This window comes from Arvicola amphibius, chromosome 4 (genome assembly GCF_903992535.2).
Source record: "Arvicola amphibius chromosome 4, mArvAmp1.2, whole genome shotgun sequence".
Lineage (NCBI taxonomy): Eukaryota > Metazoa > Chordata > Mammalia > Rodentia > Cricetidae > Arvicola > Arvicola amphibius.
In genome coordinates this window covers 45581083-45593762 of record NC_052050.1, presented here as the reverse complement: position 1 = coordinate 45593762, position 12680 = coordinate 45581083, and the positions used below count along the sequence as shown (strand labels likewise).

The window sequence follows — 12680 nt, the reverse complement described above, 5'->3', positions numbered from 1 at the left end:
GTTACCCATTTCCTTTCTCTGGCAAAGTTGAGTCTGATTTTTTACTTTAGCTTGTGGTTCTAATATGAGAACTTGGTTAGTTTGGCTTTTAAAAGCTCACTAAGTAATCAAGTATTTATGTATTACAAGACAAGTGTTGTAATGAGATACATGATAGGAAATTCCAACACACTTTTCGTACCATCTTGATAGAACTACCAGAGTGGTGGTGCACTGGGAGCTTAGGTGGATCTCTAATTTTAAGGGCAGCCTGGTCTCCAGAGGAAGTCTAGTTAGGACAGTCAGGGCTATACAGAGGAACCTGGTCTCACACACAAAATACAAAAAAAAAAAAAAAAAAGCTATATATGCTAGTTACGTGTGTGTGGGCCTATGTGCACCCATGTTAGTGTTGGTACTTAGGCACATGTGGAGACATAGCATGATTTGGAATGTCTTAAATCCCTTTCTACCTTACTATTTGAGACAAGGTCTCATTGAATCCAAAGCTCACCATTGTGGTTAGCCTGGCTGTCCATTGAGCTCCCACTGTTTGCCTGTCTCTGCTCACATATTGTAGCAATTGCAGCCGTGCCCAGCTTTCATGTGGATATTGGTATTTGGAATGGGGTCATCATCTTGCTTTAACAAGATTTATTATATATAGTGTTCTGTCTGCATGTATGCCTGAAGGCCAGAAGAGGGCGCCAGAACTCATTACAGATGGTTGTGACCCTTCATGTGGTTGCTGGGAATTGAACTCAGGCCCTCTGGAAGAGCAGATGGCTCTTAACCACTGAGCTATCTCTCCAACCCCTCCCTGTACAAGAACTCATACCTACTGAGTCATCTTGCCAGTCTCTAAAATGCCTTTTAAGATCTTTTTAGTTGGTAGAGTACTTTCCTGTATATAATAAATTTGAGGCCTACCTGAGCTACAGCATTACAATAAGTTGCGAAGTTTGCCAAGTTTGTATTTTACAATTCTGCTGTAGCTCTTTATCATGATAAACCAACATCAATAAAAGTAATGTAGCCACTTGCCTTTAATCCCAGCACTCAAGAGGCAGAGGTGGGCAGATCTTTGATTTATAGGCCATCTTGGTCTGCTAGTAAATTCCAGGCCAGTGAGAATTACATGGTGAAACCCTGCTCCTCCCTCCGCCCATTAAATGAATGAAATATAATATATACAGATTTTAATTCAGTTTACTTACAGCTTCATTTTTGTGTGTGTGCGCGCATGCATGTGCATGGAGTACATGCGTATGGAAGTCTGAAGATAATTTTGTGGCGTCTTTTTCCAACTTCTGGGGGTGGGTGCGGTGTGTTCCTGGTTTCTCTGTGTAGACCAGGCTTGATCTCAGATCAACCTGCCTGTGTGTGTGCCACCACACCTAGCTCTTTCCACCTTTACTTGGGGTCTGAGGATTATCCCATTGTCAGGCTTGCACAACAATATATCATCTTAATCTGGGCCATTTTACTAGGCCTTATAAATTATTAATTCTTCATATGTATGGAGGCCAGAGGTATCATCCACCGTGTGCATGTCAGTTGTCTAGGGTGGCTCCCCAACACCTGCAGAGGCCCATCTCTCTTTCCACTTCAGCACTGAGATTCAGAGTATACACCACACACCTGCCACATTATGTGGTCTTTTTATGCTTGTGTAGCAAGCACTTATTCTTTCTTTCTTTCTTTCTTTCTTTCTTTCTTTCTTTCTTTCTTTCCTTCCTTCCTTCCTTCCTTCCTTCCTTCCTTCCTTCCTTCCTTCTTTCTTTCTTTCTTTCCTTCCTTCCTTCCTTCCTTTGAGACAGGGTTTCTCTGTGGCTTTGGAGCCTGTCCTGGAACTAGCTCTGTAGATCAGGCTGTGGTCTCCAACTCACAGAGATTCGCCTGCCCCTGCCTCCCGAGTGCCAGGATTAAAGGCATGCGCCACCACCGCCCAGCTCACGTTTATAATTTTACAGACAGTTCTTCAGTCGTTCTGAGGGTGTGCATGTGGAAATACTTCTGTTGAGGGATTAGCAGTTTTCCAGAATTCAAAAGTTCAAGCACTCTTTTTTGAATTTTTTTTTCAAGGCAGGGTTTCTCTGTGTATGTGGCCTTGGCTGGCCTGTAACTCAGAGATCCATGTACCTTTGCCTCCCCTCAAGTGCTGGGATTAAAGACGTGCACCACCATCACCTGGCTAAAGTTAGAGCCCTTTTATTTTACTGCTGGTCATGAAAATTAGCGTCATTAAATGTTTGAATTGAGGACATCTAATGATAATGTATATGTTTTACTTACCTCTTTTGTGTCTTTTTCCTGTAGGGTATGCTAATGACTGGTCTAATTTATTGGGATATTTTTTTTTTTGTTTTTATGAGTATTTTGCCTGTGTGTATGTGTGTGTACTACATGCTTACTTGCCTGCCTGGTACCTGCAGAGGCCGAAAGAGGGTGTCAGATCACTGAGAACTTGAGTTACACGTGGCTATGAGCCACCACATGGGTGCTGAAAACTGAACCCATGTCCTGCAAGAACAGCCAGTGTTAACTGCTATCTCATCAGTCCAGTGAGATAATTCCTTTTAAAAAATTTGTGTGTATGTGCAAGCACATGTGCATGCTGCAGTACATGTATGAAGCATAGAGATTCTTTAGTGAGGTCACACTGCAAAAATGACTGTTTCATAGAGAGAAAATGTGTTTGCTCTGTTTGCTCCTTTTCTTCCTCTAGGCAAAAAAAAAATCTGTGGGCCCTTCCCCAATTTATAAGCCTCCAGAGGTTTCTTAGGGGTGTAGGGAACAACTGGATAGGTTAATTCTTGAGCTTATTCACGTAGAAAGACCAGAGCTGACTCCTGGGATGTTTCCTTTGTCCTGTTGTGGTTTGTTTTTCTGTAATGTGTTTTCATCTGATTGCTCTTCCTCCCTCTCTTCTTGACTGTAGATTCCTAAAGGAAAACCCAACTCTTCTTCCTTTAAAACTACTTTGTAAGTCATCGCTGTGGTGCAGGGAGCTCTGCTTTTAGTTTGGTTCTCACTGATCATGCTTGCCTGTTTCCACCTGTCCTTAGAGACTCACCCGATTATGTTCTCAGGTGCTAAGTCTGGAGACAGCCGTGGCCTGCTACCTGCCTTGTCTACTTGGGTGTGTCTTATATATGCAGTGACTTTCATGACTTGTGGCTGAGACTCTTGCCATGTCTGCAAGTTGCTTGTGTGTGTTCTGTGGTCTCTTAGCATACCTGCCACTTGTTCCTGTTGCAAATGAGACAAAACATGCAAGCTCCTGAGCTTGGATGTACTGCTCTGGAGAGTTAGCTTCTCTCCATTCTTTCCTAGGAGATGGATATGTTTGCTTTTGCATGTCTTTTCTATCTTTGTTTTTTTTAAGACAGGGTTTCTCTGTAGCTTTGGAGCCTGTCCTGGAACTAGCTCTGTAGACCAGGCTGGCCTTGGACTCACAGAGATCCGCCTGCCTCTGCCTCCCGAGTGCTCGGATTAAAGGTGTGCGCCACCACTGCCCACCTGTCTTTTCTATCTTATAAATTAAAAGTTGATCTTAGTATAAATGCTACATTTACTCATTATAAACGGAAAGCTTACCACCATCTAAGCCATTTCTATTGTTAGGTGCTTTTTTCTTTTTTTAATGGTTTGGTTAGCACTTTAAAAATTGGTTTAGTAGCAGTTAACTCTGTGGTTATGTATTTTTATTTTTATGTGTTGCTAGGGATTGGACATAGAGTCTTATGCATGCTAAGTACATGCTATATACCCTACCTTCTGGTTAATTGAGTGGTTATTTTTTTTTTTTTTGCTCAAACTTGTAATTCTCTGTATTAATATACAACAAAATACAATTTTTATCTGTTGGATCATTTCTTAACAAAAGCTTCGCATGTTTCTTTAACTATGGCTGACTTGATTAATGCTTATAAGTAGGTAGGTGACCATCCAGTGAATAAACTTGACTTTCTCTTGCATGCAATAGTGCAGTTGAAACTTGGCAGGCTAATTGTCGTGTCCAAAGAGTAAAGAGAAATATCCTGAGAGCTGGCCCAAATGCCCTTCTGTAATGTAATAACCTCAGTGACCTAGTGGTTTACTCTGAAGAAAAGACTCCACTGTGCGGCCTATCTGGCCACCATACAGAGAAATAGCCCAGCACAGTAGCACATCTTCCCAGACACCATAGAACTCCTGTGGTCGCGCTCGCTTTTATTCCCTAGAAGAATAGCTTGTGGGTAGATGGCCCCTCCTCTTGCTTCCCCTCCCCCCCAAGATACAAAGCAAAATGCTGTTGGTTTTTGAAGAGGCAAGGTTATTGAGAAAGTATTTGGCCCAAGAAACACACAAAGGCTTGAAGTTCATTTTAAGAGTATTCTTTCTGCTGTGTATTCTTGAAGAGCTTGTTTAACAGAGACATTTGATTTCTTTGCCTTTAAAAGTTTTAATTTTATCATCCTCTAACACTTGACTGTTTCAGGACTGTGGTTGGTGGTTGGCAGCTCTTGGTTTAAGCCCCTCAGATTTGAGGTTAGAAGATCTCTGCCTGCCCAAGTTTGCTAGCAGTTGTAGTGAAACTACGAACCTTTAGCTTGACCATTAGAGTGTGTGATAGTGTGAAGTAATTGTGCCTTGTTCCTTACAGGTGAAGAGCAGAATAAAGAAGCGCTGCAGGATGTGGAAGATGAAAATCAGTGAGACGTACTAAAGCCAACAAGAGAACACATCTCTGATCACCCTCCCTCCCCACCCTCCCCTTGGAAGTTCCCCATTGTCACTGAGAACCACCAAATTTGACTTTCACATTTGGTCTCAGAATTTAGGTTCCCGCCCTGTTGTTTTTCTTTCTTCCTCCTTTTTTTCTCCCCTCCCCTTTTTTAAAACAAACAAACAGTTTTCAGAAGTTCTTAAAGGCAAGAGTGAATTTCTGTGGATTTTACTGGTCCCAGCTTTTAGGTTCTTTACGACACTAACAGGACTGCATAGAGGCTTTTTCAGCATTACTGTATTGTCTCCAGCCACACGGGCAAGATCATCATTAGAAATGGAAATGACATTTGAAAGCCATTAGACTTCTAGGTGATGCATCTAAGAAAGATTAATCACATGATAGAGGCATATGTGCTGTCATTTTTCCTTTTTTTAATTGTTTAAATTGAATTTTATACCAATGTTTAAACTTAATTGGATATTAGCTTGAGATGTTTTGGGGGAGTTTGTTATAATGGTTTTGCTGTCAAATGTGTTTGGAACTCTGCTGAAGTGTTGCTGAAAGGCATGGTGCTGGTAACAGTTCAACAATCCGTGGCTGCTCATTCTTGCCGACTCCTCCCCCTCTGAAGCAGGTTAGCATTGAAGGTGGTATGGAAGCCTGCATGCGTGCTCAACTCTCTTCCTTTCCCCTCGCTCCTTAGCCTCCTTCCCTCCTCCTACTCTTCCGCTCGCTCAACCTCTTTTGTTCAGTATGTGTAACTTGAAGCTAATTTGTACTACTGGATGTCTGACTGGAGCCACAGATGCAGCATCTGTATTGTTCTTACTGAAACACAGCATGGAATTAACATTAAACTTAAATAAAACAAACCTAAATTAAAAATGCCAAATATATTACGCCTCCATCCTTTATACTTCTAAAATAAAATCTCTAGTCCAAACATACTTGACATTATTGTTTGTCTGAATGTGAAAATAGTCCCCATTTTATCTTCCATAAATCATTTGTTTCCCAATGATCTGTATTTGGGGCATGGGGAAACTGCTTGTAATGTGGTATTGAACAGCCAAGTCAGTAGATTACATGTCCTGTCTTTGAAACCAGTTAGCAACATAGTATTTATGTTTGTTTATCATTAAAATATAACAATCATATTTAACACAGGCGTAGCTATGGATCATTTTCTATTGTGTAATTTTTAGTTGTTCAACCAGATAGGTTCAACATGTCAATAATCCTCTTTGGTTTAAAGGAAAATTACACTTTCTCACTGAAAAAACTAGTGGCAAGAGCAGAGGGATTGAATTCCCTGTTAGTGTTGGCCTTAGTGGAAACACAGCATGTGCACAGTTTGTTCAGAGACAGTGCATGTGGTAGTGCGTGTCGATACTTTGGTCTCCTTTAACATTGCCGAATGTCTAAGTTCCTAAGAACAACTCACAAAGTGGATCCAGTTTGGGCGTCATTTATGTGCTGCAGTAAGCAATGCTGAGTGCTTGTATGGGTAGCATGGTGCGTTTGTAAATATCCTGAGAAAACATACCTTTTGTAGTGTTAGTGTTTAAAGAATGTTTCCAATTAGAAAACACTCCCCACAGTTCACTTTTTCTGAAGTGGCATGCAGCTCTTGTACTCCAGTTATTTAATGGATGATGAGGCCTAGCCTAGTCCCACAGATTAGCTAATGCAAAGGTCCCATCCTGCCAGCCAAATTGTTAGGATTTTAAGCATGCATATATCCAGATTTATTTTTATCACCAGGACATGCCAGCAGTTGAAATAATGATTTTGTGAATTCTGTTTCCATAAGGTATGACTTTTCAGATGATTGATCACTATCTATACCCAGCATACAGTTTCCAGGCACTTAAGGCCCAAGTCAAGAAAGTCATAAAGCCTTGTGACAGTTTTTTAAGGCACTTGGGTAATGCAGGTGTTAATGCCTACTTGACACCTGGACTTGATTTAAACAATGGAGGCAGGGTTGGATGTAGCAGGAGGCTGCTTGCTTGTTTCCCAGCCACCCAGACTGCCGAAATAATCACACAGAATTTTATCTTTTTTCATACCTAAGGAAAACTATTCAGCTCCATTAAAGACTCCAGAGTAAACAAACACATTGTAAGCAATTTCCCAAACTCCAGGGCAGTCACCCAAATTTCTTCTGTAATGTTACAGGCATCCATCTCCAAGCCTATAAGCCCATAGTATCTGGCAGACTTTTCCATGAAGCAGGAAATTTAAAAGACAGTTCCACCTATATTGGCAATTTGTCAGTCACTTTCTTCTGAAGGACTGCCTCACCTTTAGGCAACTATAGCAGTCATTTTTCTATGGGTCCTGCATGTCCAGTTCATCAGGCAGTCCAGACAAGAGCAGTTTCTTGCCCAAATGGCTAACCAACTCCCTAAGGAGCATCCTTGATGCCCATCATTCTCTTGAAGTAGATTTGTGTGTCTCATTGTCATGAAAAGTCCTAGTTCTTAAACATTTTAAATGCCATATTCTGAAGGTCTTTGAAAGATTTGAAGAATTCCTATATCTAACTGAAATATATCTCTATATATATCTAAATAAACCTAACATGACTACAAGCTTGACTATTATAGATGACTATTAACCTATATTTTTAAATTATACATTACATTTTTAAATGAGCTGCACAAACAATACCTTAATCAAGAACAGAAATAAACATGGAATGAAGTTGATCTTAAATTTGTATCAGTAAGCTGGACAGTGGTGGCGCACGCCTTTAATTCCAGCACTTGAGAGGCAGAGGCAGGTGGATATCTGAGTTCAAGGCCAGCCTGGTCTACAAGAGTTAGGACAGGCTCCAAAATTACAGAGAACCCGTCTCAAAAAAAAACAAAATTGTATCAGTAAACCAAGATCCATATTGATGCAAATCTATAGCATATCGTCCTTTAAATGTAAACAATCATTTAGGGAATTTGGGCATAGTTCTTTCCAAACTGCTTCCTGCTTTTTGTTGGGTGTTCATGGTGACCTTTCAAGGGGTCTTGGTCCATTAAACCACATTAGTTTGGGATTAATCCATGGGTTTTCATCTGTGGAAACAAAAGCAGACCCTCTTCCAAAGCAACATACCCTTAGACTTAAATTCTGAAGTCAGAATACCTTTATGTTGGTTTAACTTAGCAGTCCATACAATGAAATGTCTCTTGTTACCTAGCTCTTAACCAGTCAAAAAATTCAAAGAAAACATAAATAATACAGCCTCTGTATATATTCCATCTTTATGTGGCTTATTTTTCTTAGTCTATTTTTCTATAAGTTTGATACTTTCATATTACATTTACTATCTCTTTTCTCTCTCCCAAGCATACATATATTTTTTTAAATATTTATTTGTTATGTATACAATATTCTGTCTGTGTATATGTCTGCAGGCCAGAAGAGGGCACCAGACTTCATTACAGATGGTTGTGAGCCACCATGTGGTTGCCAGGAATTGAACTCAGGACCTTTGGAATAGCAGGCAATGTTCCTAACCACTGAGCCATCTCTCCAGCTCCCATATGTATATTTTTTTAAACACTGTTTTGTTTAGAAGTTATTTACGTCTAAATCTTGTTCTATTGTGTATCTGAAATTCTTTTCTGTCCAGGAGCGCTTCTTAAAATGTTAAGTGGCTAAGCATTGTTACTAAGACTAAGGCTTCTTTGCCTTTTGGCTCTGCCCAATCCAACACAGGGGCAGAGGTCTGTTTAGTTGAGCCATGCTCACAGCCCCATTTTCGGGCACACAGAGGGTCTATGTTGCCATTAAGCAAGTAGCACTCCACTCACAAACCCCATTTAAATGCTTTGTAGCAGGACCTCCCAAAAGAGACAGAGTTTGTGCTAGCAGCACAGCCCAAGAAGCTGCCATTTCAAAACCATGCGTTTTTTTTTTTGTTTTTTTTTTTTTGTTTTGCCACCGCTGAATCAAGAAGACCTTTCTTAAAGGAGTTGTGGCATGCTGCCTGCAAGCAGAGCCCATCTGAAAAAAAAATGCAGCTAAACTTTTTCAGTGTCTGGAATTCCTTTCCAAGCCCTCTCAGGTTTTATGAGGATTTAGTTAGCATACATTGGAGCACTAATCTGTAGTAGGAGGCTGCTTGTTCATTTCCCAGCCACCCAGACTCCCGAAATAATTACACGAAACTATATTATTTAAATTAATGCTTGGCCAATCACTTAAGCATATTACTAGCTAGCTCTTAGATGTAAAATTAACCCATTCCCATTATTTTATATTTTACTGCAAGGCTTGTGGCTTACCAACAAGGTTCCAGCTGGCAGCTCACATCTTTCCCTCTGGCCCCTATGTGTCATCTGACTCTGCCTTCTTTCTCCCAGCATTCAGTTTAGTTTTCCCAGCCTAGCTCTACTCTACCCTATCACAGGCCAAAGCAGCTTCTTTATTCATTAACCAATTAAAGCAGCACATATACAGGACTTCCCACACCAGTTGGAAAAATGGCCCAGTGATTAAGAACACTAACTGTTGCCTGTAATTGCAGTTCCAGCAGATCTGACACCTGACATCCACAAATGCCAGCAAACACGTGGTGTGCACACTCATTTAAAAAAAAATGGTGAATCTTTAAAAATCCAAACTGAGGCTGGGTGGTGGTGGTATATGCCTTTGATACATGGCACCTGGTCAGATACCTCTTGAGTTTGAGGCCAGCCTGGTCTACACAAACCCTGTCTCAAAAGCCAAAACAAAATTCTGAGGACATCCATTCCTAGCCCTGAGAGCCTATACCTCCTTTAAGGTAGTCCCCCAAACAGTCCATTAGGGTAAAGTAATGTCTAATTTTGGTGTGAGGTTGGGTCTCTTGTTATTTGGGCTGACCTGGGAATTCAGCTAAGAATGACTTTGAATTTCCTGCCTCCAAGGTGCTGGGAGTACAGGTGTGTGCCATCACACTCTGGTGTAGGTAGTGCTGAGGATAAAACCTGGAGTTTGCAAACCGGGCAGTACTGTACCAATCAGGCCTACCCCAAGCCTGGCCACTGTCCATCCTGTGTAGACTCCATGTGGCAAGCAAACGTAAAAGATTAATGAGCATTAACATTTCTTGCTTTGTCTTTTTCATATCAGGGTTTCTTTCTATACCACTGGTTGTTAGGATGGAACTGGATCTGTAAACCAGACTGGCCTTTAAATTAGGAAATCCTCCTGCCTCTGCCTCCCAAGTACTGGGATTAAAGGCGTGCGCCACCACTGCCTGGCCAAGTTTGTTTTTCAGTTTTATGTGTATGGGTGTTTCTCCTCCATGTATGTACACACAGCAGGTGTATCCCTGTTGCCCACACAAGCCTGAAGGCGTCCAGTTGATCCCTTGGAACTGGAGTTACAGGCAGTTGTGAACTTCCATGTGGTTGCCAGACATCAGGTTCTCTGTAAGAACAAGTTCTCTAAACTGCTGTGACATCTCCAGCCCTTCACGAGCGTTTCCAAGCAAATGTGATGAGAAAAAACAACTTGTCTAGCACTTCAGGAAGCTGGAGCAAGGATTCTGAGTCAGAGGCCAGCTTCAGCTACATAGTGAATGGAAGGCCAGCCATTATTACGAGGCCACAGAGAAATCTAAGGTCATGAAGTCGAGGAGAGTAGGTTCATATTTTTTAGATCTCTATCAGATACTGAAAGATGGGCAAGCAGGAAGGCTGTGAAGGAGCACGAACAAAGGATAGTTGTTACTTTCGCTGCTTTGATCTGGGCTGCAAAGGGTGCCACCCCAAAGACTGAGCTCTTGGTTTAGTAGTGTCCTCTGAACACTGGGTTCAGAAAATAGAACGTTAACTCCTACATTTATTCTATGTATATTGATGTTTTGTCAGTGTTGTCTGTGTCCGCCATGTGTGTGCAGTGCCCACAGAGGCCAGGAGAGTCGGATTCCTGGGGCTGGGAGCCTTGGTCATCTGGAAGAGCAGCCAGAGCCCCGGTTCTGTCATTTTGTTTTGAGACAGGGTCCTGTTGTGCAGCGTTAGATGGTTTTGCAATTCAGTTTGTAGACCAGGCTGACCTTTAATTCCTGCCTTAATCCTGAGTGTTAAGATTAAAGGTATATTCCTCTGTGCCCAAGCAGTCCTGCTTTATAAATATTTGTGTGGCGTTTTTCTGCATATATGTATCTTTATGTGTCACATGCATGCAGTCCCGGAAGAGAACATCACCATTAGAACTGGAGTTAGACAGCTGTGAGCTCTCGGGTGAGATTCAAACTACAGAAGAGCAGCCAGTGCTCTCAACCCCGGAACTGTCCCCAGCCCCCTCCTCTAAGAGGTATTCTGGTGATCAGACATGACCTTGTGTTTGCAGCTTCTTCACCAACTGAGCAATCTCCTGTCCAAAAATTATATATAAAAACATACTACACAAACTGGAGAGTGAACAAACACACTTGAATGTTGAATCATTGAAAATTTAGAGGTTACTGAAATCTAATGAAAAAAAAAAAGCACGCCAAACCTTATGGGGCACAATGAAAACATTGTACCGGGATGTTCATGTTACGTGATGCAGCAGGGGCAAACCCACAGAAGAGATGAGGGTCGTGGTCCCTAAGTGGAAGTAGGAAAACAGCAAGAATCCATGAAATGTAGCTTTTTGAGACAAGATCTGAAATCTTTAGCCAAATTCATGACAGACATGAACTACCATGCCTGCCCAGGTTTTAATGAAGCACACAGCCTTGCCCTTGGTCTTCTGCCCTCATTCCTTGCCCATTCCACTTGGTCTCATCGGGCTCCTTGAAGTTCCCTAGCATACCAGGCCTCGTTCAAGAGGCCACACCTGTTCCCTCCACCTGGAACATGCCTCTCAAGTATTCTGTCATCAGTGCCCTCTCAGGGCGCCTCTCAAGTCAATCAGAGCCATCTGTGAAGGTCACATGATCTTTCTAGGTACTTAGCATTAATGCTAATCCTGGCCGTGTTGTAGACCTGCTGGCCAATAGCACTGATCCTGGCTGCAGCGTTTCCGGAGATCTAGACTTGAACTCTGTCTGTGTGGTTTGCACAAACATTTTGACTTCTTATTAAAAACTTTATTGTGTGTGGAAGTGAGGGAGGGGAAAGGAGGGCAGTTGGGAGAGCATACTAGCTGGCTCGGGTGTGGGGAGGTCAAAGGATAACTTTTCTGTTCTCAATCTTGATGCAGAACCTTGTTTCTCAGGTGTCCGTTCATTCCAGGTTAGTTGGCAGGAAGGCTCAGGCCAGTTCTCTAGCTCTATCTCCCATCTGGCACCAGGAGTTTCTGGGATTATTAATTTGTCACATCATATTTTTTTTTTTTTTTGAGACAGGGTCTTAATTATGTAGCCTTGGCTGTCCTGGATGTATAAACCAGACTGGCCTCAAACTCAGATTGTTCTGCCTCAGCTTGTGAATGCTGGGACTAAGGGTGTGTACCACACCAGACAATATCTTACCTTTTTTTGTTGTTTTGTTTTTTGAGACAGCGTTTCTCTGTGTAGCTCTGGCTGTCCCGAAACTCCCTCTATAGCCCACGCTGGCCTCTTCTTCCAGAATGCTGGGATTAAAGGCATAGGATACCACCTCCTCGCCACCACTGCCCGGCTTCATCTTGCCTTTTTGATTTGGGTTCCTGGAACCAACACTTAGGTCCTAAAGCTTATATGGCAAGTGCATCTGATCAGCCCCGTATATTCGAATTTCAGAGTCTCAGTTTCCTCATTCATAACTTGGGAGACTGTTTCAAAAGGAACCTCAGTGAGGAGTAAATGAGGGGCAGGAGGATCACCATAAGTTGGATACTAGCCTGGTTTACAGGTGAGACCATTTCAAAAAACAGAGTACATGCAACATGTAAACCCCAGTTGCCTTCCGCTTGTGCCCTCCAGATCTTCCAAGGAGTCCCCCGGGCTAGTGCGATCGCAGTACAACGTTCCCATTTACTTTGAATTATATATCGTTATAAATATTAACAAATAAGACTTAAAAAG

The 12680-nt window shown here is 42.0% G+C and overlaps 1 protein-coding gene across 1 annotated transcript in view; it reads left to right on the top strand.

Moving 5' to 3' along the window:
• The window catches only part of Ywhae (tyrosine 3-monooxygenase/tryptophan 5-monooxygenase activation protein epsilon), a 38430-nt gene extending 32843 nt beyond the window's left edge, over positions 1-5587 (top strand). Inside the window, exon 6 of the mRNA XM_038327048.2 lies at positions 4628-5587. Coding sequence (XP_038182976.1) covers positions 4628-4680 — 53 coding nt within the window. The 3' untranslated portion in view covers positions 4681-5587. The remainder of the gene's footprint in view (positions 1-4627) is intronic.
• Positions 5588-12680: the final 7093 nt, after the last annotated feature.